The sequence below is a fragment of the Oncorhynchus tshawytscha genome, linkage group LG16, assembly GCF_018296145.1.
Source record: "Oncorhynchus tshawytscha isolate Ot180627B linkage group LG16, Otsh_v2.0, whole genome shotgun sequence".
NCBI classification, from domain to species: Eukaryota; Metazoa; Chordata; class Actinopteri; order Salmoniformes; family Salmonidae; genus Oncorhynchus; species Oncorhynchus tshawytscha.
Window position 1 is genome coordinate 38,329,827 of NC_056444.1, and position 26,661 is coordinate 38,356,487.

Genomic DNA, 26,661 nt, shown 5'->3' on the forward strand with positions numbered 1-26,661 from the left:
CGCACTGCCCTCTGGAGAGCCTTGTGGTTGAGGGCAGTGCAGTTGCCGTACCAGGCGGTGATACAGCCTGACAGGATGCTCTCGATGTTGCATCTGTAAAAGTTTGTGAGGGATTTAGGTGACAAGCCAAATTTCTTCAGCCTCTCCTGAAGTTGAAGAGGCACTGTTGCGCCTTCTTCACTATGCTGTTTGTGTGGGTGGACCATTTCAGTTTGTCCATGATGTGTACGCTGAGGAACTTAAAACTTTCCACCTTCTCCACTACTGTCCCATCAATGTGGATAGGGGGTGCTCCCTCTTCTGCCTATACTGTAGGAAGTTACGAGCAAGATTGAGTCGTGGTCGGATTTGCCAAAGGGAGGGTGGGGAGGGGCCTTGTATGCATCGCGGAAGTTAGAGTAGCAGTGGTCCAGTGTTTTGATCGAGCGGGTACAACAGTCAATGTGCTGGTAGAATTTCGGTAGTCTTGTTCTCAACTTAGCTTTGTTAAAATCCCCAGCTACAATAAATGCATCCTCAAGATATATGGTTTCCAGTTTACATATAGTCCAGTGAAGTTCTTTCAGGGCCATCAAGGTATCTGCTTGGAGGGGATATACACGGCTGTGACTATAATCGAAGAGAATTCTCTTGGGAGATAATGCTGTCGGCATTTGATTGTAAGGAATTCTAGGTCAGGTGAACAAAAGGACTTGAGTTCCTGTATGTTGTTATTGTTACACCATGAGTCATTAATCATGAGGCATACACCCCCGCCCTTCTCCTTACCAGAGAGATGTTTGTTTCTGCATGGCGCATGAAGAAACCCGGTGGCTGTACTGACTGACAACATATCCCGAGTGAGTCATGTTTCCGTGAAACAGAGAATGTTACAATCTCTGATGTCTCTCTGGAAGGCAACTCATGCCCTAATTTCATCCACCTTGTTGTCTAGAGACTATACATTGCTGACTAATAGGCTCGGAAGTGCTGGGTGGTGTGCTCGCCTTCTAAGTCTGACCAGGAGGCTGCTCAGTCTGCCTCTCCTCCGGCAACAACGTTGTTTTCGGTCTGTAGTGGCTTCCTTTCCTTTTTACCATAGCCACTGCCCAAGCCTGAAGCGGGGTTGTTTGGTACGCATACAGTCCACACTCAAGGTTTCCAAACGGCCAAACATTCAATGACATCCAGGGATATGGTGCAACAAAAAAGTTTATTCTTCTTATATCTAACAAAGAAATGATTCTCCAATCAACTTAAAGCATAGATTACTTGATATGAAAAATACATATTATGACCTGTATGTATGTCTGTATGGTCAAAAAACTATACCGCTCCCGCATCTAGCAAGGACTCCCTCCCCCGAAGGCCCAACTTCCTGCCTTTATCCTAACACACTTACCACAATACAATGAATAGGCAAGAGGGGGGGCCAAAAACTGAATTACACTAACAAATGAATATATCTCAATCAGGTAAATATAAATCATAAAAAGGTACGTACCTAATATTTCATCATATACATTAATATTTAACATATTTACACAAATGTACATGAGGCTCCATATGTTCAGTCTTTTATACAAATATGTCCAAATCGGCTCTAACATACCGGCCCCTAATTGTTGACTGCACTGAATGCACAACAATTACTTAATATTCAAATGTAGAGCCAATACACAAAACATTCTATACCAGAGCACTATTACAGTTCATAGCTATATACAAATATACAAGGTGCCATATAGGAAAATAGTCCATAGATCTCAGTCTGAGTTGAAGTGTAAAGGTGTTCAACTTCCAAAAATGTCAAGAGTTTGACGCCCAAAAATGTATGCCTATGACATCAAAGAATGTGAGAGTACGACATCAACGAATCAGAGGTGCACGTGATTCTAAGATGGAGCACTGTGTGTGTGTGTGTGTGTGTGTTTCACTCCGTCCCCTCAAAGAGCAGACAGAGTTTATTGATAAGTCTCTGTAAAATATTGGTCTTAACCATGACGCTCCGGACAAGCCCTTTGGCCCCTGGCAAAGCCTCTACCACACGCCCCATTAGCCAAGAGTTCCTTGGGGCGGTGTCATCGACGATGACCACAAAGTTTCTCTTAGTTTTGTTCCACTTGTTCCGCTCCTGCTTAAGTGGAAGATACTCCCTGATCCATCTCTTCCAGAAGATGTCAGTGATATATTGTACTTGCTTCCATCTCCTTCGTGAGTATAGGTCGCTTCTCTGGAATAGTCCTGGTGGCAGGACTGGCTTAGCTTTCAGATGAAGCAGATGATGCCATTGTGTGTTCTGATACTTGTTACTGGGCCCCTTCGACAGATGAACCTGGCAGGGCATCGATGCAGGAATCAGTATCCAGATAACTAGCAACTTCTAGATGGACAGCTCGACTCTAAAGATCACACCATACCGCTTCACATGAACGCGGCCTCGCTTCACCTCTATGGGGCCGAAGTAATCTATGCCCACATGGGTGAAAGGCGGCAAATCAGGTGACACCCGATCTTGTGGAAGGTCGGCCATCTTCTGTTCTCCAGCTCTAGCTTGCATCCGCCTGCAGAAGACACAGCTCTTAAGGATCTTCCTTGCTAAGGAGTTGGCACAGGGTATCCAATATGGCTGGCGTAGTCTAGAAAGCATGTGACCTCTCCCAGAGTGGCCAACCTGCCCATGGATGTGGAGCAAGATTAGTCTGGAGATGTAGGAGTCTTTGGGCAGGATCATAGGATTCTTTAGTTCCGTAGGCATAGCAGCTTTGCTTAACCTTCCTCCTACTCTCAGAATGCCATTGTCAAAAATTGGATCAAGCTTACAGATTGAGCCACTTCTCTTGGCACATTGTTTTCCTTTCACAACTAGTGCAATTTCTTGTTTAAAGTGCTGTCGTTGCTCAAATCGAATGATGACCTTTTCTGCTTCATCTAGGTCATCCACAGACAGACTTTTCCAAACGTCAGTTTAAACTTGTCAATTTGTTCCTTCAGTAAGTTTGACAGACTCTGATCTGATCTTGGATCAGTTTGAGAGAGAATTTTCCTTTTCTGGCTTAACTGTAGAAGACTTTCTTCAGTTTCAGCATCCAGGCAACTGCTTTCTTCAAGCTGTTCCATGTTGAATAGTACTCAATCAGTTTGCTGGTTGGACTATTTTCCTCCACACCTGTACTGTTTACGATTACGTCTTTTCTCACCTCTGGATCATCCGGAGGGATGGAGCTAAGCTCCTCGGGGACTTTCAGCCATTGAGTTTCTGGTTTCTCCAGGAATTCTGGTCCATTGTGCCATCTCTTTGAGTTCAGGAACATTTCAACATGAGGCATCATCGGCTGGGTTGTGTTTGGAGTTCAAATACCTCCACTGTTTTGCTTTCGATAGGTCACGGATCATAGCAACCCTATTAGCCACAAAGGTATGGAATCTCTTGGTATCATTGCGGATGTATTTTAGCAGACTGGGTGTCCGTCCAAAAAGTTGACTCCTCAAGTTCAATCTGGAGCTCCAACCTTAACATCCTGTCCACTCGCACTGCCAATGTTGCGGCAGCAAGTTCCAGTCTGGGGATTGTCATCTGCTTGAGTGGAGTCACCCTTGATTTCCCCAGTATGAATGCAATGTGAACCTTTTCCATACCGTTTGTGAACCTAAGGTAGCTTGCCGTGCCATAACCTTGTTCACTTGCATCACCGAAGTGATGCAGCTGTGCGGTCTTGACTTGACCAAAGGTCTCAGGCATCATACACCTGTCTATCTGGAATCTGGAGAGCTGGTCCAGCTCTGAGAGCCATCTCTGCCATGAAATAGAGTGTTCTTCAGGGATGACTTCATCCCATCCACACTTTAGCTTGCAGAGCACTTGAAGAATTTGCTTTGCCTTTAATACAAATGGGGCGAGGAAACCTAATGGATCATAAATAGAGCTGACAGTTGAGAGAATACCTCGGCAAATCAGGTGACACCCGGGTCTGTTCTTGACAGTGACTCGGAAGGTAAACGCATCACTTTCAATGTTCCATCGGATTCCAAGTGCTCTTTCAACAGGCTTTTCTCTGTCCAGGTCCAGTTCTTTTATCTGCTTGGCTTTGTGTTGATCGGGGATAGAAACCAGCACAGTGCGGTGTTGCTGACCCACTTGGTCAACTTGAACCCACCCTGAGAGCACACATCCCTGAAGTGTTGTGAGAGCTATGGCTTGTTCTTCTATGGCCACTGACTTGAGGCAGTCATCAACATAGAAGTTTGACTTGACTGTTTGAATCACCTCTTCATCGTACCTCTCACAGTTGTCTTCTGCAGTCTTTCGCAGTGCAAAGTTTGCACAACTTGGAGAGGATAAAGCACCGAAAAGATGAACCGTCATTCTGTACTCCTCCAATCTTTTGTTAGTATCACCGTCCGGCCACCATAGGAATCGCAGGAAGTCTAAGTAATCTTCATGGACACGTACTTGATGGAACATTCCTTCGATGTCTGCCATCATGGCAATGTGCTCTTGCCGAAATCATAGCAAGACTCCTATAAGCGTGTTTGCCAGGTCCGTGCCTTGAAGGAGTTCACTGTTAAGAGATGTACCTTTATAGGATGATGAATAGTCAAACACCACTCATATCGTTCCTTTGCGCTTATGGTGAACGCCACGGTGTGGTATGTACCATACCTTGCCTTTCTCTCTGAGGAGCTGCTCTTGTGGTACCTTCTCGGCATAACCTTTTGTTATCATCTCTTCCATGAAGACTTTGTACTCTGCAGCGTAACCTTTGTCCTTCTTGAACTTCCTGATAATATTTAGAGCCCGCTGCTTTGCCATGTCACGTTGTTTGGCAGGACTACATATTTTTTGCAAAAGGGCAAAGGTAAGTAGTAGTGATGGTCTTTGAGGGTTATGGAGCTTGATACGATCTCCATAAACCTACGATCCTCAGCTGACATCTCACTTTTCTCTTCATACCCTCTCTCGGGGAAGTCATGGTTGTACTGATTTACAAGAAGAACCGCCAGGTCGGCCATTGAGATACGATTGGCCATCACAGTAGGATGCCCAGATTCTTCTGCCATGGTACAATTGTTAAGAGGACCGTTCATCACCCATCCAAAGAGGGTTTTCACTGCATACGGTCCGTTGCCTTGACTATTTATGATTTGCCAGGGTTCCATTGCCTTTGGAGCATTTACGCCAATCAGGAGTTCGACGTCGACGTCAATTTCCTTCAACTGGATCTCTTAAAGGTATGGCCACCTTTTGAGATCTTTCCGAGTGGGAATATTCTCTCTTGTCACTGGGATCTTATTTTGGGTGTAGACCTTTGGTAATGCAAGAAATGTGTCACCTTCCACATTGCCAATCTCTAATCCAGATATCGCAAAGCTCTTGGTAGGACTCTCCTGCCCCATTGTGCGTAGCAGAATTTCAGTCTCACTGCCTTTAGCTTGCAACTGCCTCATAAGTCTCTCCGTACAAAATGTTGCTGAGCTACCAGAATCGAGAAATGCATAGGTTAAAGCAGACTTGCTTCCATTTGCCATCTTTACTTGAACTGGCACAATTGCAAGTGCACAATCTGTACCGGCCCCGGTATCTTCACCAGCTTCCAGTGAAACAAGAGCACTGCTGACAGTCTCCTCCCGCTTTACTGCTACACCCCTCATATCTGCCTTAAGAGATCTAAATCTCTCTCTTCCTTCAATGTGCAGGATAGTTGGGTGCTTTCTTTGACAGCTCTGACAGGTCATCCTTCTTTTACATTCTTTGCTTAAGTGTCCTCTCATCAAACAGCCCAAAAAAAGGCCTTTTGATCTCAGAAACTCAACCTTGGCTTCGTGTGGCTGTGCCTTCACCTGTTGGCAGTCGACCAAGAAATGCTCACCGGCGCAAAATACACATGAGATACTGGTTTTTCAGGGTCACAATCTGCTACTGCCACTACAGCTACTGGTCAGGGGATCTTGGATAACTCCGTACAACGGATCCTGCAGTATTTTGGCCTGTTTTTCCATGAACGTCACAAGGTCACTGAACTGGGCCCTCAGGTGGCTTCTCTCTGAAATATCACATGCCGTAGACCTCAATTTTTCCCTTAGTTTGTAGGGAAGTTTTGACATGATCAACTGTATATGTTGGAGGGAAGATTAAGCTCTTCCATGTTCTGTAGGTCTTGCATAGCGTTACAGCAACCTCTAAGATAGAGTGTATAGCCACCCAGTCCGTTTCCATCATCAAAGTGTTCCTTTAACAACCTCTTAGCCTCTGCATAGCCTCTTCTGGCTTCCATATGCAGACAACTACGGACAAGATCCTTGGGCTGACCAGAGGTGTACTGTTCCAGGTAATAGAGCAGCAAACTCAACAGGTGATGGTTCAGGTTCCTTATAGACATCGGGTTCCTGGTTCTCAAAATAAGAGTTCATTCCATCTTCTTGGCTTAGAAAATGGGCTGTCACAGCATGGGATTGAGAAGTTGACTCAACACTCTCCAGGACCTTCAGTTTGGCATTATATGCTGCTATGTCCGTTTCCAGTGCCATTTTTTCCATCCTTACATTCAGTTGAGCTTTCTCCAGTTCCAATGCATGCTTGTCCTGTAATGATGCTTGGCGAGCTAGTAGAGCTGCTCGTTCTGCCTCAGCTTTTAGGCGTACAGAGGACACTGAGGAAGCAGTCTTAGAATACTTTGTTTTACTTGATGTTTTTGACACATTGGAAATGCTGTCGTGTGGTTCAATGAGTGTTTGTGGCTCGATTTCAGCTTTTTCCATATTTCGACCTCTTTCAGGAAATGTTCATAAGTTCTCATTCTTGGTTGATAATAGTTCATGCTCTCCTGTTCGTGTTCCTCCTCTGTGACCAGCTCTAGCACAGAATCATGAGCATTCTTAAAGTCATTGAGAACAGCATGAAATGCTTCAAGACTCATCCACAGTTTCAATGTTTCCTCCATCAACAAGAAGGGCTTTTATTTAATTCATTTTGCGTGTACACACTCCAAGTTTGCCTCTCCGGGCTGCATAGAGTGAATTTAGATTCTCCTCTGCCCTCTCCAGTGGAGTCTTATTTGGGATTTCATCCTCCATCATTCACTTTTAGTTCACTCAATTTACAATGACACAGTTGTTGGTTTTTGATTGTTAAACGTAATGCCCCTTTAGACCTTTAACGCTTTAAAACACAGTCCTCCATTTCAGCATATTGACCCATTTTGAATTGAACATGTGCAAGTTCGGCATTTTAAACATTTCATCCCATTATAAGTTGTCCCTTTAATGAAGTTTAAACACGCAGTATCTTTGGATCCTTAAGTTGCATTCGTTGCGTTGATGCATTGCGTTTCTACTTTAGGCCAAATATTAGACATACGATTAGGCTACATTGTGCGTAGGATCTCAGTGTTTCACGAACTTAAACTTCTTAATTGTTTTCACAGCACTGTGTTTTGAATTCCACTCCCAAGTTTATCAAACATTCCAATTAAAAGCACATTTGCGCTTCCATAATATGCATGATCAAATGATCGCATTGAACAGGGCAGCTCATTCATTCGCAGTGGTTACTCACGGCTGGCGAATTCTAGGAGTTCGAGCTGTCCTTATGGTCCGAATGCAATGACATATAGAACAATATCCAGCATGTGTCCGAACTGGAGATTACCTTCCGATAGTAATCCTTCACTGAGTTTTTTGACTTGATTGTAGTGGCTTCCTTTCCTTTTTACCATAGCCACTGCCCAAGCCTGAAGCGGGGTTGTTTGGTACGCATACAGTCCACACTCAAGGTTTTCAAACAGCCAAACATTCAATGACATCCAGGGATATGGTGCAACAAAAAAGTTTATTCTTCTTATATCTAACAAAGAAATGATTCTCCAATCAACTTAAAGCATAGATTAATTGATATGGAAAATACATATTATGACCTGTATGTATGTCTGTACGGTCAAAAAACTATACCGCTCCCGCATCTAGCAAGGACTCCCTCCCCGAAGGCCCAACTTCCTGCCTTTATCCTAACACACTTACCACAATACATTGAATAGGCAAGAGGGGGGGCAAAAACTGAATTACACTAACAAATGAATATATCTCAATCAGGTAAATATAAATCATAAAAGGTACGTACCTAATATTTCATCATATACATTCATATTTAATATATTTACACAAATGTACATGGAGCTCCATATGTTCAGTCTTTTATACAAATATGTCCAAATCGGCTCTAACACGGTCAGACTCTGGGATTAGATCTAATGTCCAAGGTGGAGGTTCAAACAAAGGTATGCTGGTAAATTGACGTCACTCCTATATTCAATAGTTCTTCCCGACTGTATGTAATAACATGAAATAAATCATATATAAATAACTAATTATTGCATAGTTTCCTAAGGCCTTGAAACGAGGCGACCATCTCTGTCGGTGCCATCTTAAAACATTTTTCCACTTACAAGGAAAAAATGGATTTGTCACTGTGGTGGTACTAAGTACACTGCTCAAAAAAATAAAGGGAACACTTAAACAACACATTGTAACTCCAAGTCAATCACACTTCTGTGAAATCAAACTGTCCACTTAGGAAGCAACACTGATTGACAATAAATTTCACATGCTGTTGTGCAAATGGAATAGACAACAGGTGGAAATTATAGGCAATTAGCAAGACACCCCCAATAAAGGAGTGGTTCTGCAGGTGGGGACCACAGACCACTTCTCAGTTCCTATGCTTCCTGGCTGATGTTTTGGTCACTTTTGAATACTGGCAGTGCTTTCACTCTAGTGGTAGCATGAGACGGAGTCTACAACCCACACAAGTGGCTCAGGTAGTGCAGCTCATCCAGGATGGCACATCAATGCGAGCTGTGGCAAGAAGGTTTGCTGTGTCTGTCAGTGTAGTGTCCAGAGCATGGAGGCGCTACCAGGAGACAGGCCAGTACATCAGGAGACGTGGAGGAGGCCATAGGAGGGCAACAACCCAGCAGCAGGACCGCTACCTCCGCCTTTGTGCAAGGAGGAGCAGGAGGAGCACTGCCAGAGCCCTGCAAAATGACCTCCAGCAGGCCACAAATGTGCATGTTTCTGCTCAAACAGTGAGGGTGGTATGAGGGCCCGACGTCCACAGGTGGGGGTTGTGCTTACAGCCCAACACCATGCAGGACGTTTGGCATTTGCCACAGAACACCAAGATTGGCAAATTCGCCACTGGTGCCCTGTGCTCTTCACAGATGAAAGCAGGTTCACACTGAGCATGTGACAGACGTGACAGAGTCTGGAGACGCCGTGGAGAACGTTCCACGCCATGGTGTGGGGTGGCATTTCTTTGGGGGGCCGCACACCTCCATGTGCTCGCCAGAGGTAGCCTGACTGCCATTAGGTACCGAGATGAGATCCTCAGACCCCTTGTGAGACCATTTGCTGGTGCGGTTGGCCCTGGGTTCCTCCTAATGCAAGACAATGCTAGACCTCATGTGGCTGGAGTGTGTCAGCAGTTCCTGCAAGAGGAAGGCATTGATCCTATGGATTGGCCCGCCCATTCCCCAGACCTGAATCGAATTGAGCACATCTGGGACATCATGTCTCCACCAACGCCACGTTGCACCACAGACTGTCCAGGAGTTGGCGGATGCTTTAGTCCAGGTCATCAGGAGCATGCCCAGGCGTTGTAGGGAGGTCATACAGGCACGTGGAGGCCACACACACTACTGAGCCTCATTTTGACTTGTTTTAAGGACATTACATCAAAGTTGGATCAGCCTGTAGTGTGGTTTTCCACTTTAATTTTGAGTGTGACTCCAAATCCAGACCTCCATGGGTTGATAAATTTGATTTCCATTGATAATTTTTGTGTGATTTTGTCAGCACATTCAACTATGTAAAGAAAAAAGTATTTAATAAGAATATTTCATTCATTCAGATCTAGGATGTATTATTTTAGTGTTCCCTTTATTTTTTTGAGCAGTGTATATAAAGGCAAAAAGCATGCTTTTGTACCTGTGGAGAAAGGTACTATCTGAGGTATGAGCCGGGGTACTTTCATTTACCTATAACTAAAAGTACAAATAAGGACCTTACAGGGTGCCACCCTAGTGACAAGCGGTTGTACCCTTTAAGGAACAAATCTAAACTTTTATTTCTGAGCATGTAGCCAGAGACAAAACAGTTGCAGGGCCAAAGTCAATTTGAAGTTATGTTGGTATACTTAAAAGTGTTTTTTAATTTAGTCTACAAAATACATTATACATGATTACTAGATATGTTGCCAAATGAGTTAGGAATTATATATCATGCATTTGTAAGGCAATCCCAATAGTTAAGCCCAATATATAGACCATATGAACTAGTAATACATGTTTTGAGGAGAATTTGACATGAGCCAATTTGTACAGTAAGTTACCTGCATCATAGTAGCCAATAGGTTACTGTAAGTTTGCAGTAAATTACTGGTGAAACAGAAGCCAGTAGATTTACAGGACTTTTACTGTAACACAAATTTACAGCATATTATTGGAACACCTGAATACAGTAACATGCTATATTTTTCGAATGTACAGGACATTACTGGAAGATTGGTGAACAGTGATTGGTGAACTGTTGCAGATTTACAGTGCAGTCAGCTAGTGCCAACGACGGCAGTATTTCTATTACATGTCAATACTGTCAATACCAGTTTTTTTATTTGTATTTCACTGGCCTGAACTACAATTCATGTAACCTATTGTGTAACAGTTTAATTAGAATTCATGCATTTTGTATTTTCGAACACAAAAATAATAAATTGACCTGGCGAATCCAGGTGAAAGCTAGAGTTTGATCCCTAATTGATGTCACTTGCTAAATCCACTTCAATCAATGTAGATGAAGGAGAGGATACCGGTTAAAGAAGGATTTTTAAACCTTGAGACATGTATTGGGTATGTGTGTCATTCAGAGAGTGAATGGGCAAGACAAAATATTTGTGTGCCTTTGAACGGGATTTGGTAGTACGTGCCAGGCAAATCAGTTAGTGTCGCGCCACAACACTGCTGGATTGGGTGTTCCTGATGTGTTGTATGCTCAGTGAATACTTGCAAGTAGCATACTTAACTACAACATTCTCGGTAACATCATCTTTGTACTTGCAATAACTGTGGTATATTCTTGTTTACCTTAGTTTGCACTGACTGAAAGTCGCCCTGGACAAGAGCGTCTGCTAAATGACCAAATTTAAATGTAAAAATGAACAATTTGCAAAGCACACTGCTGGGTATTATTCTAATGACCTCCGCCCCCAAATAAGGCCACTTTTTTAAAAATCAAAATACAAACAGTTTGAGGGCAGAACTCATTAGAATAATCACCAGCAGTGTACTTTGCAAATGCTCATTTAAATGTTGGTAGTTTTAGCAGACGCTCTTGTCCAGAGCGACTTTCAGTCAGTGCATGTAATTTAAGGTTAATAAAAAAACATATCACAGTCATAGCGAGTAAAACGTTTTTGTAACCATTACTGGGAATGTTGTTGTTGTTGTTAATTATACATTGGTCAAAAGAAATGCTTTATTTGTTACCTGATACCTTTTGAATGGATCTCTGGCTAGTGCAACATATGTTATTGTAATATTCACAGTAACTTGCCACCAGCTTTCTGTGAGTTGCTGTAAAATGCAGAGCAATGCTATAGTGCAATACTGTAAAATGTGCCTACTATACTGTAAGAAAGTTAATGCCACTGTAATCATGTTGGTAGTTTACCGTAATCACATGGGATTCGTGCAAGCAGGTTGGCTGCTAGGTATGTGTATATTACAGAATATTTATGAATATTTGGTGTTTTATATCCTTCACACTTCTAGAGGCCTAAACGAATGCGTCCAAACTGACTGTGATTACAGGGAAAAACAGATCAAAAGGAAACGGTTTAATATTCAACCATTAGAGGTTTAAGACCCGCTGTGACTCTGATCTTTCCCGATATAGGTTAAATTTTTGGGGCACTACCATATATCACGTAAATTGGTACAGCTCTCTCACTTACGGGTGCAACAAGTATAGCGTCTTACAAGGCACACCTCAAGATTTATTAATGAGCCACAAAAATACCATGCACCACAAAAGGTTTTTGGTACTCCAAATGTACAGAATCATACTGTATTCTGTGGGGGTGGTACTTAATTACAGTAAATTACTGGCAGACAGTAAGTTATTGTAGATTTACAGGACAAATATTTTTTTTTTAACAATTGTATGATACTGTATTCTGTGGGGTACAGCATTCTCACTACTGGGTGTAACAAATATAGCCTCTTAGTCACGCCTTAAAATATCTTAATTGAGCCAGCTATTTGTTCCTCTCCCACAACATTTTTCCACAATGCACAATAGTTTACAGTATGATGCGGTAAATATATAGCAAATCAGGTAATATAGTACTACAGCAATTAATGTAATTTTACAGAAGTGTAGCGGAGCCCCCATAATACATTGCTCTTTACAGCACTGTACTGTAATATAGAACTACAGTAGTTAAATGTGAAAGTTTTGCAGCAATTTGTTAGTGATAACGTAGACTCTAGTCATTTGAAGTAGGTCCTGTTTGACATGTAGTCTGTGAAATTATAGGACTCCTGTGAATCACCCCTCAGCTGCAGCTCAGTGGGGGCCAATGCACTGGCTGAATTCTGAATCTACACTCCTGGTGTAGGATAGTATAGTGGAGGACAGAGCCTGTTTTTTATGTCCCCCTGTTCACACTGACAACTCCAGCTGTCACACACAGGGACAATGGAGAAGAGGGGGTGTGCTCTGAATAGAAAAAATAAACTGGAGACCTCCCCAAAGACTCGTCATCTGCATTTGACAGGACCCCCCTACCTCACCGCCCCCTTCCCTTTCTCCCTCCTTTTCTCTCTCCTCTCTCCATAATCGTCCTCCTTTCCCTGTAGCTCTCCGCAGGGTAATTTGTCCGCTAAATAACTAATTAGGAGTTTTAGTGGGATTTTGTCAAACTGATTTCTTTCTATGTTTTTCTTCATAGATTAGCATTTACTTATATAGGCTATCAGCTCATATGTTTCGCTCAGATAGGTCTTCACTGAACTTGTTGTTCAGTCTATGCTGTTATTACAAATTAGAATACTAGAATAGGTGTAAACCTTCTTATGGTGGTCCAAAGGTCACTCATGTTGGTCAGGGAGGTGGTCAACTATGGTTTGCCAGTGCTGTGATAAGATATTGTGTAAAACAATGAATGTGAAGAATTTAGATAGCCAGACAGATTTAGAGGAATGATTCCATACATTTTTTCAAATGAACTGCCAATATGCCAACATTTCATTTAAACAATGCAGTAAATCCACAGCCATACATACACTGGCTCAAATCAGTTGATGATAAAGCTTAGACAAGTTGTAAATGCAACAAGGACTGATATTGTATCATATAATAGTACTCACAGCTTTCCAAGAAAACAAAATCTGTGACATGTAGACCTATGGTCTATTTACATATATTTTAGAGGCTTGAAAGAAAAATGGTATCAAACCCATATAAACTGTATTTATAATTATATGACAATATTTCAGGTTGACTATAATTCCATTACACAATTTCTGGTACATCACATGCCTTACCTGTATACGTAAAAGCAGGAAATGCATCAGTTATGCCTCTACTGTCATTCATTCCAATTAGACTGGTTTAGATTTTTCCCTGACTAAGATGGCTGCCATTTTCATACCATTACCATTATGGAACTAGACTCTCTAGTAATTTAACTGGTAAAAGGTTATACAGTCACTACTGATGGACACCCCATCCCCTCTTTCTGTAATGCATGCATTAATTCTGGCTATTAGCCTACTGTATTATTATAGGCTACTGTATTTAGGAGTGATAGGGGGAAAGGGTGGAGAGCGCGAGAAAACAGCAATTCACACAGAACACAGAAACCCCAAGTAGCTTAACAAATGACTGGCTCACCCAATGTCCATTCATGTCCCCCCTCAGCCCACAAGCCTATTAGGCAAGCATCCCTCCTTGAGCATTCACTGTCGACAACATGTGGAGGCATCGCTATAGCAACCAGTGGCTATGACATGTGCAACAGACAGGGACTCCTAAGGGCTGAATAAAAGGAGTGTCTCAACCATATATGATCTCAAAAAACCCAACCCCTCTCCCCTTCTTTCCATTGGGCACAGAGGCGCTGAAAGGACCCACTATAGGCATCTGCAGATTATTGCGAGGCTCAGGCGTGCGTATCACCTCGTTCGTTCGTTCTCCTCGTCGTTATTTTATTTTTCTTCTCAATCTTCGTGCGTGAGCATTGGTAGCTGCAGTCTTTTGTTGACGAGGGAGGCGCACCGGACACTGGTAACTTTTGGGGAGGAGAGGTTTGAGTGGGAGGCTGGTTGTGCGCCGGCCACACTGGAGCTGCGGTAGTTGCACCTGCTCTCTGGAATACAACACATATTTCCTATGTATTGCAAACCATCTGATTTGCGGATCAACATGGATTTTGGTAATTATTTTCCAGCTTGTGTTACATTTTGGCTGGTGCTGCTACAACTAGTCTACTGCAGCGGGGAAAGACGTGCACGTTGCACACTTGTCTGGAAGGCATGTATAGGCTAGGCTATCAGTTTTATGTGGAATTAGATTATATATCTTTTTTTTAAATTCATATTTTGACCGCTGCTTTTGTTTCTGTAATTGATTGCATTTCAATTGATTTGCAATGCTTGCGTGAGTTGCCTCATTTCGTCAGTCTGTCGATGCTCCAGTTACCCGAAAGATGCTATAGTGTCGGGAAAGAAATCTAACAACAACATAAATAGTTCAAATTTAGACGAGGATGATTAGTGCGGTAGTAGGCTAAAGTGTTTTAGGCCTATTTTAAGTTATAAGCTAACAGGTGTTGGAAATCTAGAAAATATGTTTGCTTTACAGCAGCAGAGCGGGAAGTGTCCAATCGTCACATCTGTATAGGGAAGATACAAAGTTTTCATCCCTGAATACCAAATGGCATTAATTGATGAACTAGGCACATTGAGTTTTTGAGAAGATCATTGTCTTCCATTTGCGAGTTGTTACCTTTAAGTTAATTTTGCATAAAAAGTTTGAGGATATTTCTTTACGACCTTTGCTATTTCTAAGCATTAATTCGGTTGGTTTATTGTCTACAGACCGAAATTGATTTGAGATAGGAATATAGGCTTCTTTTTTAAAATTACAGTTGATTGGCAAAGCAATTATTTATAATAAAAAATGAAAAGCCGCATGGATTTACTTTGGCAAAGGTTCTTATTAACTGCATTAACACTTTTGTATAACTTTTAATTGAGGAATACTTGTATATTGCAAAATGTGAAATTATTGTTTGATTTGAATTAATCAGACTGTAAAATGGCTGAAATTTATGGAATAAGTGATCACAGGCCTGTGACCTTTATCTCAGTCATTTGAATAAGCCAGAGCTACCGAAATCCATCTGCCCTTTGTCTTCAACTAGGTCTACTAATCCGAGAGAGAGAGAGAGAGACCGAGAGAGAGAAAATAAGTGAGTGTAAAAACTTCACTGAGCATCCTGTTCCGTTGCAAGAACATTTCAAGTAGACTGTTTTCATTCAAGGTGATAAGCAAGTCAAGGTGAATTAAAAATAATAATAATAATTCTGATTCTGGCAGTATATAAGAATATAAGAGATTTCCTTAAGAGTGTTATTCATAATTGCACACGTTAATTAATCTAAATGTTAAGCTTTATTAACTAGGCAAGTCAGTTAAGAACACAGGCGCATTTACAATGACTGCCTACCCCTGCCAAACACGCACGACGCTGGGCCAATTGTGCGCTGCCCTATGGGACTCCCAATCATGGCCGGATGTCATGCAGTCTGGATTCGAACCAGGCACTGCAGTGACCGTTCTTGTACTGAGACACAATGCCTTAGACCGCTGCGCCACCCGGAAGCTCAATTACACCTGTCAATAATCATAGTCTGATTTTATAATGTTTATACACGTTAATATTTATAACCTACATGGGAATGATGATCTGCAAACAAATCAATGTGGTTTGTTTGTTTATACTTTTTTAAATGGTTGTTTGGTTGTTTAAATGTTTTTTTTCTCCCCTTCTTAGTTGACAACCTCTGTTTACGTTTCTCCATTCACGCTAATTAACAAAAACCCCTGTCTGGCGTAAAAAGGGAGTCCTCTCTCTCTTTCCCTCAAGAGAATATGCTCTTCGTTTGTTATCTTTATCCTCTTAGATACATCTGGAAAGAACATATTGAGGGGTGTGAAGATGATTTAAATCTGCATTTTTTTGCTAGGATCAATTAACAACTTCCTACAAAATATATTTTAGTCACTGCATGTTGTCATTATAGCGGTTTTATATAATTTGAAGTTATATACCAGAATAATATTTTGACTATAGCACAGTATAATATTGTTGTAATTATGGCATAACATATTTTTATACCATAAAAGCACAATCTGTGATTTTTCTCCCCAACATTTAGCAGAGCAAACATGAAATAAACACTTGACATGTCACAATATATTTTCATGTTAATTGAATTCAAACTGATGATTTACTGTCATGTAAACTAAGAACAATTATTTTCATGGAGTCCCTTTTCATGTGGCTTGCTTAGAAGTGTTAAGCTGGTGGAGAGAGAGAGAGAGAGAGAGAGAGAGAGAGAAAGAGAGAGAGAGAGAGACAGACAGACAAGGGGTGCAAGGGCTGCTGTAGTAGACTAAATCTACCTTCCTACAGTTTCATATGCACATACCAAGCCTCAACAATACAGCTTACATTTATCCTTATCTATCATATTTAATAATTTCCCTCATATTCAATCTGTCAAAGGATAGCATTGATGTAATGGCTCAGAGGTAGCCAAAGCTTTGTTTCACTGTATGTTCTCTGCGGTTTATTAAAGGACTTGTTTTAGACCTCTCTATTGGTTTCAAATCCATTTGACTGTTGATTGAAGCTGTATTTCAGAGTTACGTCCATTGTAATCAACAGAAACACACACACACATACACAGCTAACCTTGTGGGGACTCACAATTCAGTCCCATTCAAAATCCTATTTTCCCTAACCCTAACCCTAGCCCGTACACTTACCCTAACCTTAACCCTAACCTTAACCCAAAAACCTAACCTTAAACCTTACCCTAAACCTAACCAAAGATCCTAACCCTAACCCTAAAACTATCCCTAGCTCCTAACCGTAACCCTTAACGTAATTCTAACACTAATTCTAACCTTAACCTCCCTAGAAATAGCATTTGACCTCGTGGGGACTAACAAAATGTCCCCAGTTGGTCAAATTTTTGTTCTTTTACTATTCTTGTGCGGTCTTCTGGTCCCCACAAGAATAGTTAAATATGTCCATACACACACACACACACACTCATCAGATCTGCATGGTAATCCGTGTGAGCATATAAGCAAAGCCCTCAGCATCCATAAAGTCACCAAAGGTTAAGGTGTTCATGCGTTGTAATTATGAATGTATTTATTTTCTGATACAAATTATAGATGCTGCTAAATGTGTACCTTACCCTTTTGCCCCCTAGGACTAAGTACCATGTTTCAGCGGTTGATGATTGTTTTGTGCTTTTGATTTGATTGAAGTTGAAAACCCCTCTTTAATTCTGATTGTTGGAAATTTGAGTGCATTGACTAGATCAAGGTAGACAGGATACTTGATGGAGTTGGGCCGCTCGTCCAAAGTCTCTGCAGTGCATCTGGGTTCATATTCTATTAAAAAGTGCTAAAACCTTCCCAGGGGTCCATGCACTTACTGAGACCCAGCAAGGCAGCCATACAGGGACCTGTGAGACAATACCATGACAATAGCAAGCTATTCTCTTGGGCTTAGATCTGACCACCGGGGAGGTGGTTAACAACATCTCTGAAAGGCCCATTCTAGTGGGCTTCTGCTGGGTACACACAATCTAAGATCCCACTTTCAGGCGCTCCTAGCCATTAGATCAGGGGCCTGGGCCAAGGCCTCAATTCAGCCAAACTCAAGGCTGGAAGGCTATTAGGGAAATATTGTACTGTCCAAACCTCCTGTAGCTGCACAATGGCAGGTCTCCCCATGCCAGGACAAAATGGGCCTAAATGACTATAGAGCAGCCAGTTTGTGGGCTGGACAGGAGAGAGAATAGAGCTTGAGGGAGTTTGAATGCACATTATAAAAACTACTATTATTGTAAAGTAATGAGTGGGGTGGGCAGGAAGTTAAGTGAGGATGAGTGGGCGTGGGTGGGATAGACCGGGAGGGAAATACTGTGTGAATTTGCATCTGTACTTCTGTAAGACAAATGACAGAAATCCCAAGTCTTTTCTAATATGGAGGTTAAGCTTTTCCTTTTGCTGCCAGATTTATGTCCATTTCCTTGTTTGTAAATTTTGTCACTGATGTAGGATCTTAATTTGATCCAATTTGCTACAGCAGGGAAATAATTATGCGGCAACAGGAAACTTGAATTATTATGTGGATTATAATTCATGGACATTTTTGTAGGGGTTGATACATTGTTTGTATGGGAAAATCAAGTTTGACATTTCTAGGTGAAAATGACACATTCCAGAAGCCTTTTTAAACCTCAAAGCACTTTACGTTTAACATCTGTATGTGTGTGCGTGCAGATGTGTAGGGCATTTAATCATCCCCTTTTCTCTCTCTCTCTCTTCCCAGAAGGGCAGCTTGAGACAGATCCCAGTGGTCAAGGAGAGTCATCTGGAGTCTGGTCAGTTCATGGTCTTGACCATCATCTCCATGGTCCTGATCATGGGGGCGCTGGCAGTGTCTGGCTGGCTCTTCTGCCTGCGCCACCGCTCCCACCTCCAACTGAAGGAGAAACTAGCCAGCCTGGGGACTGACACCAGCGCTGATGCAACCGCAACCTATCAGGTGAGAGGAGCCTCCTTTGCGTCAGCCTATCACAGTGCAGCCGCTGTGTGCTCTGTTGGTAGAGAATGCACTCTGGTCCCGGTCCCTGACGCTAGCCTTATTCTGATTGGTCTGCAGTGGCACGTAGTCGTTGTGTTTTGAATTACTTGATTTGAAGGGAATATCGGGTTGATTTTGTCACATTTGTAACAGTTGTTTGTAAAATGTCTCTTTGTTCATGATAAGAGCTAGGTTGTGATTTAAGTGTGGTTATCAATAGAATGTAAAGTATGTAACGTTTTTGTAACCTAATTGCAAGATTACCCATCATTTGATTTTGTATTATGGAGAAATGTAATTTGTGATTTGGTTGTTATTTAAAATAGAAATAGAATAACCCATTGCTTTTTTACCATCCAAGTCAAATGTTAGCCTTGTGAAACCAGACTGACCGTTGCACTCAGGCTGGTTTAAAACCTCTTGCTCCTACTTGAGACGCAGACGTCCCAACTAGAGCTCTGGAAATGCAAATGCGCTACGCTAAACGCTAATAGTATTAGTTAAAACGCAAACGTTCATTAAAATACACATGCAGGGTATTGAATTAAAGCTACACTCGTTGTGAATCCAGGCACCAAGTCAGATTTTTAAAATGCTTTTCGGCGAAAGCATGAGAAGCTATTATCTGATAGCATGTAACACCCCAAAAGACCCGTAGGGGATGTAAACAAAATAATTAGCATAGTCGGCGCTACACAAACCGCACAATAAAATATAAAACATTCATTACCTTTGACCATCTTCTTTGTTGGCACTCCTTGATGTCCCATAATCAATACTGGGTCTTTTTTTCGATTAAATCAGTCCATATATAGCCTAGATATCGATCTATGAAGACTGTGTGATAAACAGAAAAAAATAGCGTTTCATAACGTAACGTCATTTTTTAAAAGTTAAAAAGTCGACGATAAACTTTCACAAAACACTTCGAAATACTTTTCTAATGCAACTTTAGGTATTAGTACACGTTAATAAGCGATAAAAATCATCAGGAGGCGATGTAAATTCGATAGGTGGTCGTCTGGAAAAAATGTCCGGGAAAAACTCAACCAATACATCAAGTTGGAGGTCGGAGGGAATCGGTTCCCTTGGGTCGGTTCTACCAAGAATCAAATCCGAAGCAAATGAGAAGACTCTAGACATCCTGAAGCTGTAGGTACTGCAACCTCGGCCTCATTTAATACGGTTCACCTTTAACAATGGGTTGAAGTGGCGCATGGATATTTTTTTCCACTTTCAGTGATCAGATTTTCCTGCGCTTTTCGATGAAACAGACGCTCTGTTATAGTCACAGCGGTGATTTAACCAGTTTTAGAAACGTGAGAGTGTTTTCTATCCACACATACTAATCATATGCATATACTATATTCCTGGCATGAGTAGCAGGACGCCAAAATGTTGCGCGATTTTTAACAGAATGTTCGAAAAAGTAGGGGGTAGGCTTAAGAGGTAACAAGGCTAGTCAAATGTATCCAGAGGTCTAAACTCCAGACAAAGCCTTGATATTCCATTGAAGGTTGTATTGGCTATGACCTGTGACTAGGGGAGAGCCTTTTCAGCAGGGTTCATTGTATGACCTATTCCTTCCATTCCTCCAGGACCAACGGCTGGCTGGCTGGCTGGCTGGCTGGCTGGCTGGCTGGCTGGCTGGCTGGCTGGCTGGCTGACTGGGTGGCTGGCTGGCTGGCTGACTGGGTGGGTGGGTGGGTGGCTGGCTCGTATTGATTTTGTCCTGGGCTCAGCTGTGCTCAGCATGGGCACTCAGTGCACATCCACCCATCACATTCACATGCTCAATATTTAATCAGCTTTCCACAGTGTCGCCTTTCCCGATTGTACACACTAAAGAGGGACAATCATTAAAGAAAGCAGAGAAAGGTTTTGTCCTGTAACCGTTCATTCAGGCCCCTGTTTCTTCAATGTTCTTTTATTTTGTTGGTTTAATGGACTTTTGCAATATTTACAATATATACGTATTTATTTTTACAATAAAATAGGTGTTGTTGGAGCCTATCATGTTTACTAGAAGAACAGATGAATTGCTATATGAATGTAGCGTGTCAACTGTTAAGGCAGGTATTGCCAGTTAAGTGGTGTAGCAATCGATCTCAACTCTATACTGTCCTTTTTTGTTGTTGTTATTTGCTTTAACATTGAATTTGAAGAAATGAGAACGTCTGGCATCCATGTGTGTATGACATATTTCATGGTTACAGATATAGCTCTAGGGTATAGCAAGTATAAGGGTTGCACAATTCCGGTAACTTTCCCCAAAATTACCAGGTTTTCCCAGAAATCCCTGTTGGAGGCTTCACTGATTTCCTGCTCATTCCCTCCTCCTTCCTATTCCAACCGGGATTTCAGGAAAAATTGGACATTTTGGCAAAGTTAACTAAATGATGCAACACTAGCAAGCACAGTAGTACATTTTTCAGAGTAATCTGGCTATAGTTTTAGCTGGATTACAATTTGTGTTCCCTTGTTGAAAAGAAACAGGGCTTGCGTCCCAAATGACACCCTATTCTCTATTTAGGCCTATGTAGGAAATAGAGTGCCATTTGAGACGCAACCCTTGACTCTGTAAAGGTGTAGATTAGAGATACTGGATTAATTATAAAGTGGACGTGGAAAGTTCCCTAAGGCCGTGGCCCGGGGCAGATTCTCATGGTTATGATGATTAAGGTTAGACGTAGGGAAAGCTGATCCTAGACCAGGGCTTAGGTGCTGATACCGGGAGGGAAATATCTCAATGATAGATCATGAGATAGACTAGTAGCTATGTGTTGCTTTCAGAAGACACTGCCTTCTGCTCTTCTGGCTTGCTGTTATGGGCCCTGGTCAAAGAAGTGCACTTCATAGGGAATAGGTTGCCATTTGGGATCCAACTCTGGTTATTTAATTGAGGTTGAAGATCCGTCTGTGGGTCTGACTGGTGCAGGCCACACACCAAACACGATGGGCCTCACAGATTACTGTGAATATAATGGAGAAATCTCCAGCTCCACATAAGACTGACACTATCGGGAGTAGGGGAGGAAGAAGGGGGAGAGAGGGGGTTTGGGTCCTGTAAGATTGCACCCTTCAAACAATGAGGTGTTTTTTTCTCTTCTCTTTTCTCTCCTTTTTTATATGTGGGAAGATGAGTGGCTGGCTAGATAACGCTCAGGCTCTGAATCCCTAATGGGGCATCTGTGAGCACAAGGCATGATGGGAGAAAAGCCGAGTCAATATGTAGAGAGGAGTAATCTTCATGGTGGGGTGGCGGCAGAGGGAGAGTTTTTTTCATATAGAAGTCTCTTCTGAATCCAATATAATCACACGTACAGATGTACGATCTTCATTTTGTCGCAGTGAAATATGTTGTTTTACAGTGTCAGCCATAGAAGTGCAGCGCTCCTGGAGCAAATTGCTGTTAAAACTTGTTAGGGAGGATGTCCCTGTGGCGGGATCAAATCAGCGGATATTTTAGAGCGCCACCGAAAGTTTTCGATAAAACTCAAACTTTCATTAAAACACACATACAAGGTACTGAATTAAAGCTACACTCGTTGTGAATCTAGCCACCAAGTCAGATTTGTAAAATGCTTTTCGGCGAAAGCATGAGAAGCTATTATCTGATAGCATACACCCCCAGAATACCAGACCGTCAACAAAACAACAGATTTTGCGGTAGCCGGCGCTACCCAAAACGCAGAAATAAAATATAAAACATTCATTACCTTTGACAAGCTTCTTTCTTGGCACTCCTATATGTCACATAAACATCACAATTGGGTCTTTTTCCCGATTAAATCGGTCATTGTATACCCAAAATGTGATTTGCTGAAGACTGGTCTGATCCAGAAAAATGCCCCTTTACAAGACGCAACGTCACTTTTTAAAATTACAAAAGTTGCCTATATACTTTTACAAATCACTTCAAATTACTTTTCTAAACCAACTTTAGGTATTAATAAACGTTAATAATCTATTAAATTGATCACGGGGCGATCTGTATTCGATAGCAGCAAGTCTTGAAATCATCGTCCATGTTTTCACATTCAAAACATCCTGTGGTGAGCCCAAAGAAAGGAAATGCGTCACGTTACCAAACCAAGGATAAAGCCGCCCCTAAATGACAGCACTGTCAACATCGTGTGGAAGCTGTAGGCGTTTACAGGGGATTGCCATGTATTTTCTTCAGCCTTAGACAATACATTGACTGGCGGATGGATATTATTTTTGTGTTTTTGGTGACCAGTTTTTCGAAGGATTTTGACTCCTAAACACGTTGTTATAGCCACAGACACGATTTAACCAGTTTTAGAGACTTCAGAGTGTTTTCTATACACACACACTTATCATATGCATATACTATATTCCTGGCATGAGTAGCAGGACGCTGAAATGTTGCGCGATTTTTAACAAAAAGCTGCGAAAATTCGCAGCCTCGGGCTCTGCTCAAGGGCAGATCGGCCGATTTTTCACCAATGTAGGCGACCTTTCGGTTACTGGCCCAACGCTCCAACACTCTTAACCGCCAGGCTACCTGCCGCAAACGTACCTTACAAACCTCCAAAGCGTTTTTAAAAAAAAACTCAAATGCATTGCAGGGATGTTCTCCTGCAACAGGGTGATCAAATGAAGATCCTACATCTGTACAAGTTCAATCCAAATGCCAAAGTAAAGGCCTACTGCACATGTGAATACATAGGTTGCTCATCCCTGTTGTAGTTTTGTTGTTACGAATAAGGGTGGATGCTCAATTCAAAGAAATTCCATTGGGCTTAAAGTATTGATTCCTTGTTCAATCCCTTTGAGTGATGGAAGCAGATATATTTCTTACCGAAAGATGAATATGGTTGTTAGATTTTGAACGTGGGCAGTCTTTTTGTTGCTCATGGGCATATCATTGATTTTGGTTGTTTTTGTTGCTCATCTTTTTATTAACTATTGTCTTCATAATAACTTGTGCCTCCTTGTAAGAAAATACATCAGTAACTAATGCATTATAAAACAAGTGGCTCGTTGAAATTGTTACCACATTTACACAAATGGAAATCAATACTTTAAAACAAATGAACACATCCCTTGCGAGCCAGCCACCCAATGTATTCTTACAGTTTATTATTATTTGCTTTGTCAAATGGTGGCAATACACTGGCTTGACCTTGGCAATTCAAGTTTTTTTGAAGGTCACTTCATGAACCTTTAACTGTATTTCTACTTCCTGACCTCATTTATATAAATAGGTTTGCTACAAACCATGCTCCATAGGTCACAGTGATATCCTCGTCTGACACAATCTCAATCTCAAAACAATGTATGTTCGGTCTTTTGTACTGGAGTAATATTGTATTGTAATATTTTGCCTTGACATAACAGCGAAGTCCTACACCATTTAGAAGTCCTTTTTATTTGCAATGGTAATGCACTAAGAATCAGCTAAGTGTCAACCAATGCCTGATCAGGTTCTCCACTCTCCTTTCCAGGAGCTGTGTCGCCAGCGGATGGCTGTGCGGACATCGGAGCGTCCGGAGCGTGCGGAGTGCCCGGAGCCTCTGCGGCGCCTCTCGCGGCTGAACAGCTCGTCTTCTCAGTTCAGCGACGGGGGACCCATAGCCAGCCCCTCGGCCCGTAGCTCCACTTCCTCCTGGTGCGAAGAGCCTGTCCCTTCCAACATGGACATCTCCACCGGCCACATGATACTGGTACAACAACATACGTGCCGCTACAATACCCTATAGTCTGCCTGTCTTTCGGTCCTTCTGTCTGTCCTGTCTGTCTGAGTGTATGTATATATGTACAGTATGTCTGTCTGATGCGAGGAGCCTGATGTTTGGAGTCAGTATGAAGTATAGTGTGTGTAATTTATAGGATGTCTCCCCTCTGCCCTCAGCTTTGATTCTGTTTGTCTGTCTGGCTCTGTCTCTCTAACCCTTTCTCTCACTATGCTCGCTACATCTCTGCGGTTATCTCATTTTATTTCCAGCTCTGTCTTTCCTTCAACCTCTATCTCTCTTCCTCTTTTTAAATTTTTTTCTCTCGCTTTATCCCGCCCTGCCATCTCTGCCATTCTTTCTCTTGCTCTTGTTTTCTCGCTCTCACTGTCACCCTCTTCATCCCTCCTCCTTGCCCCTCTCCTCTCTCTCTCCTCTCTCTCTCTCCTCTCTCTCTCTCTCCCTCCTGCTCGTTCTCTATTAAAGCCAAAGTGATACGGAAATTGCTTTGTGTGATGAGAGCTGCTCTAAAGTGAAATATCATTACCCAGCTGATTGTCAGTTGAATGTTTCAGAATTATTATTATTCTTTTTCCTTGTGGGGCCCCTCAGTTGCACACACAATGGATTGTTTGAATTTTGCACCACTTCTGTCTTATTCACTGCAGACAAGCTTGATAAAAGAGATGGAAAGATGCCTGGCAGTGTTTTCATTCATGGGGTAGAATTCATCATCACAGTGCATGTCAGGCTTTTCCTATAAGGAAGGGAAATGAGTTTGAATAACGCGTTGGATTTGTCATAATGAATGGGCTTTATTGCAAATGTCAAGGCTGGTTGAGACACCTCTATTGAAAACATTTGAATAGAACATATTTGACCTTTACATTACAACAAAGGTCTACACCATGTACAGGTCTTTTACATTTGCCTTGCTAAGAATCAACCAGATTCACTGCAGATTCTTGTATAATGCACATAAAAACCACACAGACCTTGACTCTGTTTTGACTCCTGGGTGATCGATTAACCACGTGAGATTGCCTTGGTATCCCTGATCTCAGACCAGATTTTATTTTTTTCATCTATCTTGTCCTGTCCTCTGTGGATCTCATGCAGCGTGGACTGTGGGAGTGATGAGTACCTTGCTCTCATGCTGGGTGGGGCTATCTTATAGCTCACACCTACATCTAACACACTGGATGGAGTAGGAGGCTCTTTCTAGCCCAATCTACACTTATCCATGCTTCACCTGGGTTTTTCCCCCAATGGCACTCTATGCCCTATATACTGTAGTGCACTACTTTTGCCCTGAGCCCTGTGGGCCCTGTTCAAATTTGTGCACTAAATAAGGAATAGAGGGCCATTTGGGATGTCGACCTGTTAATATTGTATCTGTAGTTCTGGCTCAGATCCATGAACCATATGCTGTTAAGTTACTCCAGGAGATACAGTCACACTTTAGTACAGGTGTTCAGCACTGTAGAGTGAAATGTATATAATAACTTCCTAGGTTCAAAATCAGAGTCGGTGGGATTAGTTTGTATGATTGCCTAGACTTTATTCTCTCCTATTTTGGTAGACCTTCTGGTGCTGAGGCATGTTGAAACATGCAGTCTGTGTGTTTCGGTCACCCATATTTATGCACCATTAAATTAGAATGGGTAAGGATTTTTCAGTGCACAATATGTATCCAATTTCAAACCTATTCAAAGACAGCCTTTTTAGGAGCAGTAACACCAGCTATGTTATTCTACTGACAGGCTTTCAGCACCATGGATAACTCCATACAGTAATGCTTCTATTGCTTTTACATAGTTATGCTTTGTTTTTGGTACTGTTTTTAGGATATCCAGTAGATATGGTTGCGATGTCGATATAACTGCCGTTGTTACTGTATATGTACCCTCTGTAAATGCTTATTTGTTGCCTTTAGAAAATCGATAGCAAGCCCCAGGCAAGATTTCATTATTTTGATGGCTTACCTCCATGTCTTTAAAAAATCTAATTGAAAATGAATAATTTGTTAGAGTA

General features: G+C 41.9%; 1 protein-coding gene across 1 annotated transcript in view; it reads left to right on the forward strand.

Annotated features, from left to right (window-relative positions):
• LOC112215143 (receptor-type tyrosine-protein phosphatase N2-like) overlaps nt 1-26,661 on the forward strand; it is a 268,831-nt gene that overhangs the window by 208,826 nt on the left and 33,344 nt on the right. Inside the window, exons 12-13 of the mRNA XM_024374097.2 lie at nt 18,674-18,889; nt 24,400-24,618. Coding sequence (XP_024229865.2) covers nt 18,674-18,889; nt 24,400-24,618 — 435 coding nt within the window. The remainder of the gene's footprint in view (nt 1-18,673; nt 18,890-24,399; nt 24,619-26,661) is intronic.